General features: G+C 44.9%; 1 protein-coding gene and 1 pseudogene across 3 annotated transcripts in view; both read left to right on the top strand.

Annotated features, from left to right (window-relative positions):
- Positions 1–14,087, top strand: part of LOC147999291 (uncharacterized) — a 166,504-nt gene extending 152,417 nt beyond the window's left edge. The window contains exons 2-6 of one of the 3 annotated variants that reach the window (XM_087596539.1): positions 278–359; positions 9,411–9,516; positions 10,584–10,743; positions 12,711–12,873; positions 13,587–14,085. In XM_087596539.1, coding sequence (XP_087452665.1) covers positions 306–359; positions 9,411–9,516; positions 10,584–10,743; positions 12,711–12,873; positions 13,587–13,616 — 513 coding nt within the window. In that variant the 5' untranslated portion in view covers positions 278–305 and the 3' untranslated portion in view covers positions 13,617–14,085. Of the gene's footprint in view, positions 1–277; positions 360–9,410; positions 9,517–10,583; positions 10,744–11,936; positions 12,079–12,710; positions 12,874–13,586 lie in introns of those variants that run through there. The other 2 variants (XR_015643929.1, XM_087596540.1) reach the window with 2 other exon arrangements.
- LOC147999292 (zinc finger CCCH-type antiviral protein 1 pseudogene) lies at positions 5,152–6,438 on the top strand (annotated as a pseudogene).
- Positions 14,088–19,055: the final 4,968 nt, after the last annotated feature.

Genomic DNA, 19,055 nt, shown 5'->3' with positions numbered 1-19,055 from the left:
CTCACCTACCACACACATTTATGGCAAAGGTAAAAAGTGCACTTAGGTCCAGCAGATCAAGACACAACGTGAAAGGAAATCTAGATAACTAAACCAATGGAAAGTTTTTGAGTTAAAGGATTTTTAAGAAAGTGTTCAGAGGGAACAGGACTGCTCTTCTTCTGGGAGGTCAGTGAATCAGGAAAGACAGTTGGGAGCTTTACTTGACTTCAGCATCTGACTCCTGAAACTTCATTGGTAAAATTAATGTCTGGAATTTTGGATTGTAAAACAACAGGTTGGCCCTGCAGCTTTGGGCAAGGCCCATGGACAAAGAGATCGCACCTGATGGGAACAATCTTAAAAGCCATCTGATTCTGGTAAGTCACCTGAGAAGTCCTCAAGGAGAGAGGAATGAATGGGTAGCACCATAAGAGAAGGCTTTAGGATCTCGGATAGTGCTACTCTAGATGCCTTGGAAATAGAAGCAGAAAATGTAAAGCTAAATGACTTCACAGGAATTAGCTCATTTCTGATTATGATTTTTTCATATTGGTATTTTATATTTATTCTTTTTTTTAAAATTTAAATCAAGAGCCTTAGGTTGTAATGCGAGGCGGTCTTAGAATCAGAAAATGCTTAGAACACTTGTATGGCACCCCACAACTAACACTATCTGGCTAGAAATTCTACTTTTACCTTCATCATCATCGACAGCTTCCATTTAACCAGCAGGGTCCATGCCAGGCAGACACTGAGCAGGTTGTATGTTCTGTTAATCTCCACAACAACCCAATTCAGAAGAAACACCCCCATTTTACAGGTGAAGAAACCACAGCTCAAAGCAAATGAGTATCAGGGTCCCCTCAGTCTCACTGGCTGTCACTTAGACCCACATCCTTCTCTGTAAGGGAAGACATGGGCCTGATGTGGCTGTGCAAGCTGATTCTGCTGAGATGATCAATGCTATTCTTGACCCTGGAAGAATTTAAGACAAGGTGACCCACAGACTCCTGTGATAGATTCTGCCTCTGGGTTCTAGGGTGGGACACAGTATCCCTTGCCATGGGTCTCTACTCATCTGAGGAGTCTGCTCCCATGTGTCAGCTCATATGGCAGTGGTCTCAACATTACTAGTGCTGTAACCCTTTAATACAGCTATTCATACTGTGATGATCCCCTCCATAAAATTATTTCCTGCTACTTCATAAATAATATTGCTACTCTTATGAGTCATAATGTACAAGGTATCTGATATGCAATATCTGTGAAGCAGTTGCCACCCACAGGTTGAGAAATATTGCTCTATAAACTTTTTTTTTAATGAAAGGCTTTCACCTCAGAAGTACCTGGACCAGTTGTAAGAGCCCTGAAATACTGGCAGGCCCAAGACTGCTTGCCTTAATGACAACAGAGATTCCTGGCTAAAGGCACAATCTGAAATCACTGTCCCCAGGTCATTTCTTGCCTAAATTTTCCCTCATTACAATGTCTGTCTGCTTGGACATGTCTGTCCAGGAAGCCAGTCCATGTAGTCTCTGATACAGACAGAATGCTAAAGGCAAGAATGCTTTCCCTCTGTTGGCCCACAGTCATTTCTATAGAAGTAAGTTCAAATCCCCTGTGGATAAATGTGTGTCTCTCACATGGTGTGTGAGACTTGAAATGTCAACCATTTGAGTTGACAAAAAACAAATTTCACTTCAGATTTACAGCTGACTAAAAATTATTTTTGGGAGAATGCAGAGGGTGACCAGGCCTGCAGAGTCAGATCCCCTCCCTGCCTGGAATGATCCCACCCTCTGTAGACTTCAGCTTCACCTATAAGGTGTAATCAGAAAAATCTGACCTTAAGATTCTGAAGTCCACAATATGCACAACCCCTAAAGTTGGTAAACGGCCTATATGGGGGTTTTCTCCAGTTTAAACTATTCTGGCTTCTTTTCTCTCTTGTGCTGCAAACTGTTCTCTCAGGTCCGTTGGGTTCAAGTCAAGGCCTCGTGGGTGGGGAGGAAGATGTTCTGTTGTGTGAATGAGTATGGATTAAGAATGTAGCCCCACCAACAGATTGGGAAAAGATTTTTATCAATTCTACAACAGATAGAGGGCTTATATCCAAAATATACAAAGAACTCAAGAAGTTAGACCGCAGGGAGTCAATAACCCTATTAAAAAAATGGAGTTCAGAGGTAAACAAAGGATTCACAGCTGAGGAATGCCAAATGGCTGAGAAACACATAAAGAAATGTTCAACATCTTTAGTCATAAGGGAAATGCAAATCAAAACAACCCTGAGATTTCACCTCACAGCAGTGAGAATGGCTAAGATCAAAAACTCAGGTGACAGCAAATGCTGGCGAGGATGTGGAGAAAGAGGAACACTCCTCCATTGTTGGTGGGATTGCAGACTGGTACAACCATTCTGGAAATCAGTCTGGAGGTTCCTCAGAAAATTGGACATTGAACTACCTGAGGACCCAGCTATACCTCTCTTGGGCATATACCCAAAAGATTCCCCAACATATAAAAAAGACACGTGCTCCACTATATTCATAGCTGCCTTATTTATAATAGCCAGAAGCTGGAAAGAACCCAACAGAGGAATGGATACAGAAAATGTGGTACATCTACACAATGGAATATTACTCAGCTATCAAAAACAATGATTTTATGAAATTCATAGGCAAATGGATGGAACTGGAAAATATCACCCAGAGTGAGGTAACCCAATCACAGAAAAACACACATGGTATGCACTCATTGATAAGTGGCTATTAGCCCAAATGCTTGAATTACCCTAGATGCGCAGAACACATGAAACTCAAGAAGAATGACAAAAAAGCGAATGCTTCACTCCTTCTTTAAAAGGGGAACAAGAATACCCTTGGCAGGGAATAGGGAGGCAAAGTTTAAAACCGAGGCAGAAGGAACACCCATTCAGAGCCTGCCCCACATGTGGCCCATACATATACAGCCACCAAACTAGATAAGATGGATGAAGCCAAGAAGTCCAGGCCGACAGGAGCCGGATGTAGATCGCTCCTGAGAGACACAGCCAGAATACAGCAAATAGAGAGGTGAATGCCAGCAGCAAACCACTGAACTGAGAATGGGACCCCCATTGAAGGAATCAGAGAAAGAACTGGAAGAGCTTGAAGGGGCCTGAGACCCCATATGTACAACAATGCCAAGCAACCAGAGCTTCCAGGGACTAAGCCACTACCTAAAGACTATACATGGACTGACCCTGGGCTCCAACCTCATAGGTAGCAATGTATAGCCTAGTAAGAGCAACAGTGGAAGGGGAAGCCCTTGGTCCTGCCAAGACTGAACCCCCAGAGAACGTGATTGTTGGGGGGAGGGTGGTAATGGGGGGAGGATGGGGAGGGGAACAGCCATATAGAAGAGGGGGGGTTAGGAGGATGTTGGCCCGGAAACCGGGAAAGAGAATACAATCAAAATGTAAATAAGAAATATTCAAGTTAATAAAGAAAAAAAAAAAAAAAACAGAATGTAGCCCTACTCTGACTTGCCAAGTAAGCTGCAGAAAATCTTCCCCAATCACAGAACTGGGCCATGTGAGAGCCTACACTGTTTAAAATGGAGAGTGGATGCTTTCTCCTGGAAGAAATAAATGGGGGTTGACTGTCACTTGTGAACCTTCTGTGTTAAGTCACTTCTCAGAAGGGAAGCTATCCTCTAACTCTTCCATGGGACCCACCCAGCACTGGGGCCTGAGGATCCTATGGTGTTGCAGCTCTGAGCTGGGAGGGGTAGCTCTCACCCTGACATGGAGAAGCCTGTTTTCACAGCTGATCCTGATCTGAGGAGCAGGTGCTTTTAAAGAAGCATGTGAGAGTATCTCCTGCAGGAGACCACACTCTGCAGGGAAAGTCACACAGGACGGCAAATAGTGACTTCCCAACAAACACAGGGCATGGGAACCAGGGAGGGCACTGGATGGATGGTCGGAGAGTTTGAGAAAGCCTGCATCTCCCTGAAGGACTTCCCACAACCATAAGTCCCACCACTGTCCCCTTCTCACAGGGGAGGCTCAGCAAAGCCTGCCACCTGCTGGGATCCCTGCAAACTAAAACTGGAGTGGAGAACTGAGGAAAGCACTTTGGTGGAGGGGGAGACTCAAGTCTCCAGGGCCAGGTCAGCCTTCTGTCCCTTTGGTTCTCCTCACTTCACAGAGGCGCCTATTGAAAGGTGAGGCAAGCCGGGATCTCAACAATCTTTGGCCAAAGAAGTGAGAGCCCACAGGGCAGAGCAAGGCAAAGCAGAGCCAGCAGAGCAAAGTGAAGCCCTGCCAGTCAGCAAATAGGCCTTGGGCATGTGGGACTGGTGGCAGCAGTGCTTGCCCTTGCTCTCCTGGTGGCGAAGAACCCCTGCCTGGATGTGGGGAAACTCACAGTGGCTTGTCCTCCAGCTGCAACTGCCAGTGCTTGGGGAGGGGGAAGTTGAAGATGCTCCCATGATCCTCCGATTTCTGGCCCACTTTGTCAGCAGTTGTCTCTGTTCAAGACTGTGGTCAGCCCTGCCAGAAACCCGGAGGACACGTAGAGCAAGCACAACTGGCCAGCAACCACCATGGTCATCCACGGTGGGACCCAGGCCAAGTGGCAACAGAGGTGTGCCAGGCAGCCAGGCACCAGCCCCAAGCCTGTGCATACTGAGGCCAATGACACTCCACTAGTCCCTCCCACCATGCACATCCCACCCCTGGCAGGCAAGATCTCTCTGTCCAGGGTTCCCCCAGACCTGCAACTACCAACAACTCAATGAGCCCTTACTTAATTCTTCTTAACCATAATGGCTTGTCATAAAAGGTCATGGGGAAAGTGAATGATGAGATAAAAGCCTTAGAAGAAAACTAGAGAGACTTACGGAAATGAAGAAGAAAGCTCTCTTCCCAGTAGGAGCCTGGCAGTTCCAAGCTCAGGGCACCTCATGTCCAGTCTTGAATCCAGCATGCACTGTTGTGGAGAACCTGCGTGCTTAAGGACCTGGCTTCCCACTCATTCTCCTGAGATGATGACTTTAATTCTTTTAATTTTTACTGGTTATTTTCTTCATTTCCATTTCATGTGTTATCCCCTTTTCCAGTTTCCTTTCTCCACGAAGCAGAGTCCAGCTCACAAGCCTGAGCAGCTGCAGCCATAGTGCACCATGGGGGATCCTGGGGCAGACTGTTTCATCACCAAGATCCTGTGGACCCACAGGGGCTGCATGACCTTAAAGGAACTGCAGAGTAGGATCAGGCTCCAGAGGCAGAGCTCTATGAGCTGCTGGGCAAGACTGCTTATTCCTATTGGAGACTGGAGATCAGGCAGGGATCACGCTGTAGGTGGCGGCTACTACTGAAGCCTGTGGCTTCAATCTCAAGTGCATCCAGGGACCATGCTACAGATTGCCCAAGCCTCTGCAAGCTCAAACTTCTGGGACAGAGTCATTATGCAATATCCCAGAGAAACCTCTGCAAATATCCACACCAAGTTTTAGGAACAGAGCTTCCAGGTCCTGAAGAATCATGAGCTTTCTGGGCTTAACCAAGAGGAGCCGGCCTTCTTCCTGGTACAGGGGGATGCTTTTCTCCTGCAAAAGTTACTACAAAGGAGACAGCCACAAACAGATCTGCTTGAAGCCACAGCCATGCAAGAGAGTCCAAGTCTGTGAGCACTTCACCCAGGCCAACTGCCGTTACCTCAACTGTCTCAGGTCTCATGACCCGATGGACAGGAAGGTGTTGACCTCCACGTGACTGAGCACGGGCTGAGTTCTGATGGGGTCCAGAACATCCAGGACATCTGCAACAACAAACACATTAGGAGGAGACCCACTGGCATGAGAGCTCCCCATGAACATCATAGCAGCAGGGCACACAGAGACAGAAGCAAAAGCAAAGACTGATTCCTTCCAAACAGTCTAGGATTTCTCTCCCATGTCTCATTTTGACATCTGGTCCACCTTGTCCAGATGTCACCAGCTGTAAGGATTCCCTGGAGGACGTGTCTACAGCTGTCACTCAGGAGGTCAAGAACCTGGGGACCCAGGACTCTGCACAGCTTTCCTTGGTCTCATCTAAGGCTGCTGGAGTCTGAGGACCCAGTCACATGAGAGCAAGCCAGGGGTTTTCTGAGAATGGTGATCTGGATGCTTCTTTTCTAGGAATCCTACTGATTCTTTGTAAGCTCCTGCCTCCTCTGCTGGCTTTCTTCTTGCTGCAGGAAAAAGAAATGAAGCCATGTCCATGAGAACAGGTGTGACTTCTGGACACCGCATGGAGGTCAAGGGAAAGAATGAGGCTCCAGACATCGATTACATCCCATTTTAAATGGTTCTATTGATGGGGTGACAATGGAAGAAGCAACAGACTCAGGAATTCTAGGTAAAAGGAGAAACTCAGGGAAGGAGTTTGGCAATGTTCCTTCTCTTTCAATTCAGTGGAATAATTGAAGCACTATTGTTATTGGGTCTTCATTAAAAGTCTGGTAGAAAGGATGCATTAAAGCCATGTGGCCCTGATTATTATTATTTTTAATTTTTGGAGTGGCAGCCTTTAATGACTGTATCTATTTTCTTATGGGAATTATTCATTACCTTCCCAGATCTGTATTTAACTTGGTATTTGTTATCTGTTAGAAAAATCACCAGTATCAAATAGGTTTTTCACTTTTCTGTAGTAAAGGCCTCTGAAGTAAGCCCTAATGATTGTTGAATTCACTCAGTGTCCGTTGTTACGTCCCCCTTTCATTTCTGATTTGGTAATTTAGATATAGGCTCTGTGGTTTGTCTGTCTTGTGGATCTTCTCAAAAAAAAAAAAAAAAGCCAGCTCTTGCTTTGCTTGGCTCTTTGTATCATTCTCTTTGTTTGTAATTGATTGATTTTCGTTCTGAGTTTATTTCCTGCCATCAAATCCTACCAGACTCTCTATGGGATGAGGCTTTGCCTCACCTTGGTAACAGCAGCATGTGATACATGAAGCTTTTGCTGCTCTCTGTAGTGGGGATGACGTCACAATTTCACTGAAAACCATGCACAGCCTCGTTTTAGACTGTATTAAAGTAGCCCACGATTTCAGTGCTCCCTGCAAGGTGCCATGAGACAGTAGTAACATGAGTCTGCCTGCACCTCGACAGTTTTCACTAGGGACTACACACACACACACACACACACACACACACACACACACACACACTTTACTGACATGGTGCACATACTTTGCACACAAAGAAGAAAGTGAGCAGTAATGAAAACACAACAATAATGGAATTGATGGAGGGAGTTGTGGGGAAGCTGGGGCTTAGAGTTACTTAAAGGCCCTGTGCAGGCTCTCCTTTTGTTGGAGGAGAAACTTCAAGTGCAATGGGGTTCTTTATTTTCTTTCTGTATAGCACACAGAGCTAGGGTGGAAACTAGGTTTTGATCATCTTTGGCAAGTACTAGAACACTGAATTAATTCCTAGGGCTGGAACCTATTAATCTTCTACAGAATTACAGAGCAGCCTGGATGAAGACTCTCAGCTGACAATGTGGACATCTCAAGACAGGCACTGGACAATGGCTGACAGACTTGACTGAAGACTGGAAATGTTTTGCTATCTCAGCGGAAAAGAAGGCCCCTCATACCACACTGTACTCTAAGGACAGTTTATTCAGGTTAGGATGACATGAACTATTGTCTCATGTCACAGATGTCAGCACAAAATATCCTAGGTATTGTAGGCTGTAGGTAGCATTAACAGGACGAATCACACTGTGTTGTGAAGACATAGAATATGACTATATGTAGCAAGAACCAGCCTCTTCCAGTTTCTAAGATCATACCTGAGAACCTCAAATATAGTAATAATGTGATAATGTGGTATAAGTCTAGTTACAACTAGGTTTTATTGTGATACGGATAACTCTTTTTGTGTCATGGTCAGTTTATAATGAATGACTAGAGAACCTAAGCTTGACAATAACCAAAGACTACATTGCTTCTCTAGCTGCTGAGCTTTTAAAAGCCCTGGTGTGACAGCAACTGTTTGTGGACATTCTGGATTATTCCTTCTGTACTGATATATAAATGGGGATCTTTCATATCCACTTTCTTCCAAGTCTACCAGCCATCTCAGATTGTTGCTGTAATATGCCTGACAATCAAGGACACAGAAAAATAACTTCATACACAGCAAGGACATGGCAATCATATCCTGTGTCGTTATGTATGTTCTGGATGAGGTTGGTTAAAATGACAATATTGCACAAAGCTTTATATAGGACCCATCAAATTAAGGGTCACTATGCACTGTCATAGCTAAAATGGCCTGGTCAGAAGTGACCACTGGATCACTCTTCTGTAACTTCACATGAGAGGCTTGTGCTTTTTGTGTTTTTTATTTTTCTGTTTTTTTTCTTATTTATTTATTTATTGCTTTATATGTTGTCAGGAAGATAGTTCAAGTCATGGATCTGCCCCCAAAATCTGAGCTTTGCTACTAATACTGTAAACAGTATTAGTGTATGCATTCAATAAAATAACTGGTTTTTTTTTTTTAGTACGATAGATGCTTTTGTGTTTTGTGGGGTGATCCATGAAACAGGAGTGAAGATGCTTGTTTCTTACTCTGTCCACTGAGTTATGTCTCTAGGCTTGTCCTACTCCTTTGGCTGCACCCCCCCCACATCTGCTGACTATTTTATTTTTCAGATAAAATCACACGTTATAGCTTAGAGAGGCCTGTAAGCAATCCTACTTTGGTAACTTAAGTGCAAAGAAGAGAGCCCCACAAACAGTCTGAGGGTGCATTCACTGGTGGATCCAATATTTCAGTTTCCTCTGCTAACAGATCACCACATTGTTGCCAGGACCATAATGAATGCAATTCTTTCTCCTAAGGAATTTGGTGGCAACTGTCAAATGTTAAGCACAAAGCTTCAGGTTGTACCTATAACACACACCCACATCGCAACCTACCCTACAGGCTATTTCTGGGTGTGATTTCATGCACCTGCACATGATGAGACAGGAGACCTCTTTGGCTACTTATAGGAACTGGTGTGATTTCTCAGTAATCTTTAATGTGTAATATTGCTGACTGTGGAGAATTTGAGGTAGGATGAAACATTTCTGTGCAGGGATTGGGGAGGAAGCACTCATTTAGATACATAGCAATGACTTAGGTTTTTCCAATCAAGCCTAGAGCCAAATTTGGCTTTGGAAGCATGTGGTGCTCAGTGGCTATGACACAGGGAAGTCTCCTGAAAAGGGCACATCAGCTTTTGCTCAGTACAGGGAGAACATTAGCAAGGAGGCAAAGTCTGTTCTCCGTGACATCAGCAGTCCCTTCGTGGACATTCTATTGTCTCCTAGAGAGACCTTGGAATCCCTGTGATGTCACCAGTATCGTTGTGACAACCAATTCCCTACTTTTTCTCTTAGTGTCCAAAGGATATATCCACAGACATGTTTGCCCGTCTTTGTAGGCGCTTTGGGAGAGTTGATGTTGATAGAGAAGAGTCTAGAGTGAAGCAAAGGAAACCTAAAGGTAATGATGGATACAGGACATGGGGAATGTGGAGTAAGTTCTGGGCAGTGTATGTTGAGCTTCCTGTCAGGGGTGTGTGTGGGGGTCTTCCGCTGGCCGTTTTAGTAATGGGCCACAACCACTGGAACATCTCCACAGATATTGAATTCCATGATTACCACAATTCCTGAAAGTCAAGGTTTTCACATCATTAGTTTCTCCATAACCACATGGAGGATATGGCAATGCCTATGCTATTATTGGGTGATCTTCTAGTCTTTACTTTTACAGTGCATTTGGTAGGTTAAATCGATATAATAACACCATCAGGAGTCATGGAGGGTATAACTTTTCTGAATTAAACAGGGCATCAATGTACTTCACTTTCATTGCTTCTTTAAATTCAGTGACTGTGTGACAGTAGTAAGAGGGAGAGAATTGTGCTCCTGGCCATGACCTTATATTCTTAGAACTCCTCTGACTACCTCTGGCTGACGGAGCCAATCTTACCTTCATATATTAGACGTTCTGTGTGGCAGATATTTTTCTACAGTAGCCAAACTATATGGAGCAGGTAGAGAAAGAGCCTGTAACCTATTGGCACTTCTGGGGCATTTGTCATTTCAGTAGGGGGAATTAATAAGTCTGTTGACCATGTCCTCCCCCTACATGACTTTTTAATGCAAAGTTATTGGACTAGAGTAACAGTGTAGGATATCTGAGTATCCCTGATCAATCAAGTCATTGTGGATGCTGAATTGATGATCTGACTTCTGAAACCAGAGGGGTGAGGGTCCTGAAACCAGGTTGTAGCCTGCGTACCTGATAATAATCCTGGAGAAGGCATCTCTCTGGTACTTGTAAGACTGTGTGGGCGGGCATAGGGAACACCTGGCTGCTTACATCTCTTGGTCTCTATATAGTAGTGGGGGAACTGTGATCCACTTAGGAGGCCTCTTCCACATAGAACAAACTCCTTGCAGTGACACTGGCTTCCAAGCACATTCTCCTGTTTGGACCTCACTGTGGTCTGTGTATGCTCTATGCATTCGCCCCATGCAGGTTCACTTGTGTTCTTCTACCTACAGAGGCCTGCAGACAGACGTCATCCCCTGAAAATGTCCTAAACAAGGTGCAGGCCAACGAGGAAGAGGAGAGGCTGAATAGAGAACTGGAGCTAACTACCAAGGAGAGAAATGAGCTGACAGATCGCCTCCTTTATGTGACAGGTGGATCCATGAGCAAGAGGTATGCATTGCTTCAAACAAACGACCTTGTCCTAAACCTCATCTCCCATAGAGAGGAGATTCAGAACCTGACCCTTACTGAGGAGTGAGTTTGGAAATGGACTCTCTGATTCTGGCTGTTGAAAATCTGAACTTGTGATCTGAGTGAAGATTTCAGGGATAAAGTCACTGGAGCATGAGTTCCCAGTGTACAATTGGAAAGCCCTTGACAGGTGGTAGCTTTGCAAGGTTCTAGGTGCTGTGAGTTTGTGGAGAGTGTTTGTACTTGCTAGGAAGGTGACTGAATGCTATCATCTCATGGCAGCACCCTTAGGTGACAGGTCCCACATTGTTCATATCAATGCTTAACTAGAAGGCCTGAGGCTCTGGCCTGTTCTTTCTTGTCTGTGTACCCTACACTCTGAGACAGTAATGGTGCATACATTTCTACTGATTCTCATTGTGCTCTTTCCATATTTGTCTCTCTCATTCTCTGAGTCTGTTTACTTTTCTTTTCTTGTGGGTATGTCCCAGTTTGTGTGTTGTGTGTGCACAGGTCTGCATGCATATGCACAACTTTTATATGTTTCTGTGTCCCTCCAGCCTTGGAATTTAGGGGTCTGTTTTTTGACCTCAGGATTTACCTTTATAATAGTTTCATGGAGGTGTAAGTACTTTATTTTGGAAGCCCCACTTTCAACAGCACAGTACTTTGCCTGTGTGGTCACATTTGTCTATACATTTGTATGCCTTGGGCAGATTATAAGTTTGTGGCAATATCTCGTCTCATCTCCAGAATTATGTGTACTGTCTGCCTCTAGAATATTAGTTATTCGGCTTGTAGCATTCCACTTGTCAAAACAGGAAAAATGAAATCAGAGGCTTCTGGATATGTGTGTGTGTGTGTGTGTGTGTGTGTGTGTGTGTGTGTGTGTGTGTTTGGGTAAGCTCTGGGGCCTAGGCTCTTGACAGCATAACTGGTTTGAATGCAGATCCAGCCCTCCTGATTGAAAAAAGTGAGCCAGGGAACCCTTTATCTGGGTGCTTAGCTTCTGTTGTCCTGGGCACACAATTCCAAGTTTCTGAAGCTGAAGAAGATCCAAATATGTAGAATTCAGAAAGTGTCCTTCCAGGCATGGGGTAGTACAGGACACAGCCTGAGTTCATATAATCCTAAACCTCGATGTTCATTGGGTTCTATCTTCCTGGGGCCAGCCCCTACTTCAGGCCAAATCCATTTTATGAAAACTTGAATAAAGGAGAAAGAGGTCATGTCATTACTGCACAACTTAGACACAAAGAACATTGAACATCGTGAGAAATTTCAGGAGCTCAAGAAGGAGATTAACTTCTATCGGTAAATACTGGTCAGAAGGGCCCATCACTTGTGGAATGGCCATGTCTGCCTCTCTTTGTTCTGGACCGGAGGGTCTGCAGCTCTGGGCCCATCTCTTCTGCTGTTTAAATATCACTGTGCCGTGGGTCTTTTGGACTCAGATTCAGTTCCATAAGAGACTGTCATTTATCACCACAGTGTCTATGCATCTTTAGAAGGCTCTGGATAGAACTACACTGATTCAGGCATCAGAGTGTTATTAGGCCAACCTGCGGCTCTGGGGTCATACCAGGTTTAACAAAGCTCAATGTGTGGACCACATGGTTAGCATGACCTCCCTTTGTTCTACTGTCCTCTTGTGGTTGTTTACTGCCTACTAATTGATGCTGTCCCGATGCATTGGGTTCTCATGGGTAGTTGTAGATCCCTTGTTCTTTTGGACAGACATGGACTGTTATTGGTGCTTGGGTCACAGAAACAATTTATTCTTCCCTGGATTGGCCATTTGCTGTTTGTGCAGCAGCCTTACATGTATGGAGATGTATTCTATGAAGTCTTTATGGGTATCTGGGTCCTGGTGGAGTTTGTGGGATTTGGCAGTTGGAATGGGAGGAAGAGGCTTCAGGATCTTACTATGCAGAGTGTGTTTCCAGCAACCTGCACAGCCGGCTCCTGATGGACCAGGCATGTATGAAGAAGAAGTTCGTCTCATTGAAGAAGGAGAGCAAGGAGGTACAGCGATATTTGTTTGAGTTGAACCCGAATGATGAAGACGAACAGGAGAAGACCAGCAACCTCCAGACCCAGCAAAATGTGGTAGGAACAAGCAGCTGAGTCAGATTAACAATGTCTGATACCATTTGCCTATTGGATACATCTTTGCTTCCCCTATCATCTTTCTAATCTCCCCACACCCAATCAGTCGCCCACTTCATGTGATAGAGTTATTCATTGCTCTGTCTATGCACAAGTATTCTGGGATGTTAACCACTTTTCAGAAACTCAATTATGGGCAATTATACTTCTCTGCCCTTTTTGAAACTGCAGTCCAGAAATGGTGACAGAGGAATAACATATCATATGACTGCATCTCCCTATCACAGATTGGATGCTATGAAGAGTTTTGAACGAGTTCTTGGTCGTGTGACAAAGGTCATACAGGGGTCATGTTATGGTTGGAAGCACCTTGTAGGGATAAGAACCAAGTGCAAATGGCAAATGAGTCCTGGTCATTGGCTTTGATCTGGGTATCATGTGGCCTTCTATTTCTTCCTGCACCCCAATTAGGTCTCTCCCCATTTCCCCATTTCTGGTTTGCACTGGTAGAGTCTGAGGAGCAGCTTGTTCTCCCACAGTACTGTGAGGGTTGCTGGTGATGTTCCCAGCCTGCAGAGATATCAGCAATGATTTCAGTGAAAAGATCAGTGCTGTCTGTCCAATGTAGCTGAGGGGACAGAAGGCAGCAACTTGACAGCTGGTATGCATGTCCCCACCAAATCAGTGTCTTAATAGCTGCCTTGTCCTCCCAGGTCTCAGAAACTGCAGGACACATGGCATAGGACGGATCCCAGGAAGACAGCCCCCTGAGGAATGAGTTTCTCTCTCAGGAGTTCCCTGTGACGACAATCCTCACAGTCAAAGACTTTTTGGGGGAATATTCTTCTTCTCAGATAATTTCCTCAATGTATAGAAACCCTAAATTTATGTATCCGTATGCCAGCCTGTCTCATTGAGGTCTTTCTCCTCTCTCATACCGACAACACCATTTGAGAGACAACTGAGGGGACTGCCTTGACATCTCACGTCCTAGAGGAGAAACAGCACTACAACTGTGTTTCTAAATGTTCATTAAGAAAATGCTGTTAAGAAATGTTTTTGGTTATGATTTTCATTGAAGTTTTCTTTTTGTTATTTCATAGTTATATATTCTTGTTACTGTTTTTCATTTTTTATACCATTTTAGTTGTTCATTTTATGCCTGTTTTTGTAAATTGTATTCCTTATGAATAAAAATTGATTTGTAACTCTTGACTCTTAAGACCATCTTATTCAAGGGTCCTTTCCCCTCCTGTAGACTTAGAACTGACAGCTGGATATGGATCTTTGCATGATCCAGTGAATTCAAAGCCACCAAGGGGTACACAATGCGATAGTGTCTTTTGTGTGGATAATGTGACTTTTTTTATGGACACACACTTTATGATGTAATCACTGACATACTGTATCCATGCTGTCATGTGTTCTGCTCATCCTAGTCTATATCAGTCTACAACACACATTCCTTATTGACTGTGTGCACCAGATATTGAGTAACACACACTCATGCCTGTAGAGCTGCAGAAAAAATGACAACTTTCACAAAGGAATATAGAATAATCCTAATCGAGAACCATGTGCCTCAGTTTTTCTTACAATACAACATTAGTATTAAACCATAAAGATAATGACCATCAACGTCATTTTGGGAAATAGGTTTTTATAGGTGCTGTTTCACTTGATCATTCATATGCTGTGTTTTTTATTGTTGCTGATTATATTTATTTTTATCATGTAACTCAGTGGATTTTTTTTTCAAATGTATGTCTGGGCCACTCCTGAGTGCATTTCCCTCATGATCCAAAAGAGAGAATAGCATTCCCCATTGTAGATGATTGTTAGGGACCATGTGGTTCTTCTGAGAGAGCAGCAGATGCTCTAACCTGGGAGTCATCACCACAGCTCCTGTAGGTAGCTTTTGTCCTTCCAGGGCATGTGCTGTACTAGGTGGACACGATCACCTCCCATTTAGGAGAGAGATCTCAGGAGATGTGTATGTACAGGTGGTTGAGCGGTGCCTGCTTAATGTGGTAGGCTGCTAGGCAACCAACTGAACCCCAGCCCTGCTCCACCTGCATTCTTCGAGGCAGAGTTTCTATAGCCCAGGATGGTCTAGAATGCAGCATCTACCTATGTCTTTTTTCCACTAATGCTAGGATGAGGAGCATATGTCCTCCACACCCTTCTTTCCAAACAATGAACATGCTCATGGTCTGGTTATCACATGGCCATGAGGGAGGTAAATAACACTCAGCCAAAACAGAGGCGCATTGCCACAGTCACACAGACAGCCTGGACAGATCTGACACGATCAGCACCAGGTTTGACTGCCACTACTTGAAGCAAGGTCCTCCAGTGTTAGGACAACCATTCAAACAGCAAAGAATGAACCTGTTCCCAGCATCGGAGGAGTGGGAGACCCAGAAACCCATGTGTCAATGTGGCCATTTGGAAAATGGAAGTGGGGATGCAGGGAAGCAGCCAGAACTGGACACAGTTGCAGGGACCCAGGCAAAGAGGGAATATTGGGGCAGAGTCCATGAGATGTCAGTAGGCAACAGGCCAGCTGGGACTAGTGTGGGTACAGGGCTTCTAGTGTGGGTATGAGAGGAGCAAAAGTAGCAATGGTCAGATTCTGATGCAGCATAAAGATTGGAAGGAGCTTAGACCGTCTCAGTGTCGTATAGGGACATTATAGACACTGATGGGCAGTATGGGGATTGCAGGGTCCTTTATAGTGGTCTCTGCAGGTGTCAGGGCTCTGTCAGACCTATGACTATCAGGCAGGCTCCGAGTGCAAGTGAGAGTCACGGGACAGGCCCTGTGTACAGCCTGGTTTGGGGACATTTCCAGGTGCCCCATGGACTGCAAAATAAAGGCAAAGGACACAGGGAAGCCAGCAGTTCCCATGCACAGGACATAAATACTTGTAGACCTTTCTAGAATTTCCATAGACCATCTGTCACTAGTCCTCACTATAGAAGTCACCAGCATTCTGCCCTCTACTTCAATTGGTGAGACAGCTAGTCTAACTCCAGCAGTAAGGCCTCAGGGAAGACAGTAAGAACTCACAGGTGACCTCTTTTACTATTGAAACAGGCTCTTCCTATGGAGCCCAGAGTGACCGTAGGGTCCTAATTCTCCTGCCTCACAGTGATTGTAAATTCAAATCTACCTTCAAGAGCAATTGATTCATAGCACAGGGGGGAAGATCAGATTAAGGCTATCTAAAGGCCCCAGGATGGTAGGATTACCAGGGTCCTAGTACGTTTCTCCAGCCTTAATTACAACCTGAGTCAGTCCTGCTGTGTGGGATATCGCCTGCTGCCCAGTGATATCACAACTTGGAATTCTTTGTCAAATATAAGCTGTTATGGGAATGAAGTAGCCACACAATAAACACTGGTCTGGATACTCCTAGGTCAAGAATCCCCTGTTGGAAATGCCTTGGACTGCACCATTATACATTCTGGATCCTTTGGCTTTTTAGCAGATTTATAAATACAAAAAAGAAAAATGGGCATAGTAATTTAAGCCTATGATCCCAGTCATGGGAAACTGAGTCAGGGTGATGGAAGACTGTAAGTTCCAAGGCAACATGTGTTTCAAGAAAAAAAAAAGGCATGGTGAAGATTCCACTCAAGTGGAAACCAAAAGGCTTTCACATGGGGCCTGCCATCCACTGGTCAGCACTCCCATCGTCACAGCCACAGGGAGACACTGGGGAACATTTCCCACTGTCTCTCTTTGGGATGCAGTCCACCCCATGATTCTATGTGAGGAATGCCCCAAAGGTTGCATCATGTGAGGGACCTAGATAGTTCCAGGATTGGGAGAATTCAGGAGTTTATAATTAGGGATGATCTACAGCTATGGCAAAGCCTTTTCCCTCCACATGGCAGCCCCAGGTTTGGCCCCAACAGTAAAAATAAAATCCCCCCAAAATAATGCCAACAAAATATCACGAAGCCTAAACATCTGACCAGTCTCCTCAAAAGTGCACAGGAACCTGACTCCACATTTAGGACCCACTATGGCCTCTGTGACCTGTGAGAAGGAATCTAATATGGGAATTAGTAGAGTATGACTTATCCTTATGGATATCTTTGGTGACAATCACCACCTGACCCCTGAAAACCCATCTACCTGGGAGGCTCAGCACTCATGTCACCAAAAAAGCCCAGATCCTAGGGCCAGCATGGGCAGGAGGTGAAGAAAGTTTGTCTCTCGTGAACATCAGTTGCTGCTCCTAGCCTGACTCTATCCTCAGGAGACAATGTCGCCCCAGAAAGTGTGGGTGTCAATGGCTCTTCCCAGGCCAAGGCTGGGATACTGCTTAAGTTCCACAATGCACAGCAGTGCCCACTCTAGAGCTAAATGTTCTACAGCTAAAAGGGTTGGGTGCTCTGCTGGCCACGCCCCTCCCCAGTAGTGTTTAGTGCACTCTGAGTGGTGCTTCAAATGAGAGGGACTTCTTGAGGCTACTCCCGTGGAGAATGGCAGATTCATCAGAACAGGGCACAGGGTGAGTTCAGAGCACAGCTAGCTGGGAGGAATTTAGGGGTGTCAAGTCATGACTAAGACCAGATCCTGTGCTGACAGGCAGTTGAGCTGGAGAACTGGCATCCAAAGTGTGACTACCTGAATTCCTCTTAGACCAAAAGCCCTGGATCTGAGCTACTTTGGTGCATTCTCCTGAGCAGGATCCAGAGGCAGCTCAGAATCGGGGTTGTGCATGGACTTTGGTGCTGGCAGCAGGTGGCTTAGCCACAAAGTGCACAGCTTTCCCATCTGTGCCCACTCAAACTCCTCTGTCTCATTTTAGGTGTGTTTGGTATAGTTTTAGACAGGGTATCTTGTAGCAGCACAAACCTGCTTTAACCAACACTGTAAGGTAAAAGCAACCCTGAATTCAAGATCCTCCAACCCCTCTGTCCCAAGTCCTGGAATTAAGACCTCCAGCTGTCACCATTTTACTTCAGCATAGGATACATCTGTGTTAGAGTGAGCTTTGGAAATACTGGAGCTCCTTAGAATTCAGGTTTCCTTAATTCTTGACAGGAGTTTTGTGATGATGCTGATGAGAGAGTCAGGAGTTAACACTGGGAGAGGTAACAGTCATGGCAGCCCTGAGTGCGCAGTGAAAGTCAAGACAGAAGCCTGCTGATTAGCACCTGAGTGAAAGTGGGAGGATTCAGAGTTCAAGAACAGACTCAGTTACATACCTAAGACCATATTGCAACATTTTTGTTTCATTTTTGGCTTGTTTTCTTTGAGACAAGGTGTTAATATATAGCCCTGGCTGTCCTGGAACTCACAATGCCTCTACCTCCCAATGGATTGAATTAAAGGCATGTGCCAACATGCACTGCCACTAAATAATTTTTAATTAAACTTTCGGGCAAAATCCAGTAATCCCAGTGCTTAAGAGGCCGAGGCAGGGAGATATCTGTTTTCCTGACAAGTCTGGTCTACAGAGAGCATATCAGAACTGCCAGGGCCGAACAGAGAAACCCTGTCTCAAAAAATAAACAACAAAATGTGTTTTTTTTTTTAAAGAAAAGAGGACGGGGGGGGGGGTTGGGGATTTAGCTCAGTGGTAGAGCGCTTGCCTAGGAAGCACAAGGCCCTGGGTTCGGTCCCCAGCTCCGGAAAAAAAAAATAGGAACGATTTGTCAGAGAATTAGAGGCAGAGATCCAAAAGATATTGGGCAGTTCAGAGTCTAGCTTCTGAGATGAAACTGGACACCCTGGGGTTAGAGTAGGGATTCGCATCTTGGACTGGTAGACAGAGGGTGGCTTCAGGGATGGAAGGCTCAGTCAGTCATTAGTCAGGATTCTCAATCAAGAGGGTGTTGTAAGATCCAAAATGTGTGAGCAGTGTTCTGCATGAGACTAGAAGAACCCGCCCACTTATACAAAACAGCCAATGAAGAGTAATCACAAGCATACGTCTGGAGGTCCATGGAGAGGTTAACGTCCACCTTAGTGTGGATTATTCAGAGCACAGGTGGAGAGGAGTAGAAGAGCTGATGGTGGCTGAGGCAGGAGAGGAGTTCGGGTGTGAATTTGAGCCAGTAAAACGAAGCTTGGAGGTCGGGCAGAGCAATGAGAGGTCTAACAGCATAGCTGTTGAGATCCTTCAAATTAATTTGTCTTAAGAGCCTCATGCCATAGCCAAG

Source organism: Rattus norvegicus, chromosome 19 (assembly GCF_021556685.1).
Source record: "Rattus norvegicus strain SHRSP/BbbUtx chromosome 19, alternate assembly SHRSP_T2T, whole genome shotgun sequence".
NCBI classification, from domain to species: domain Eukaryota; kingdom Metazoa; phylum Chordata; class Mammalia; order Rodentia; family Muridae; genus Rattus; species Rattus norvegicus.
Note: the sequence above shows the minus strand (reverse complement) of the source record. Positions and strands in the feature narration are given on the sequence as shown.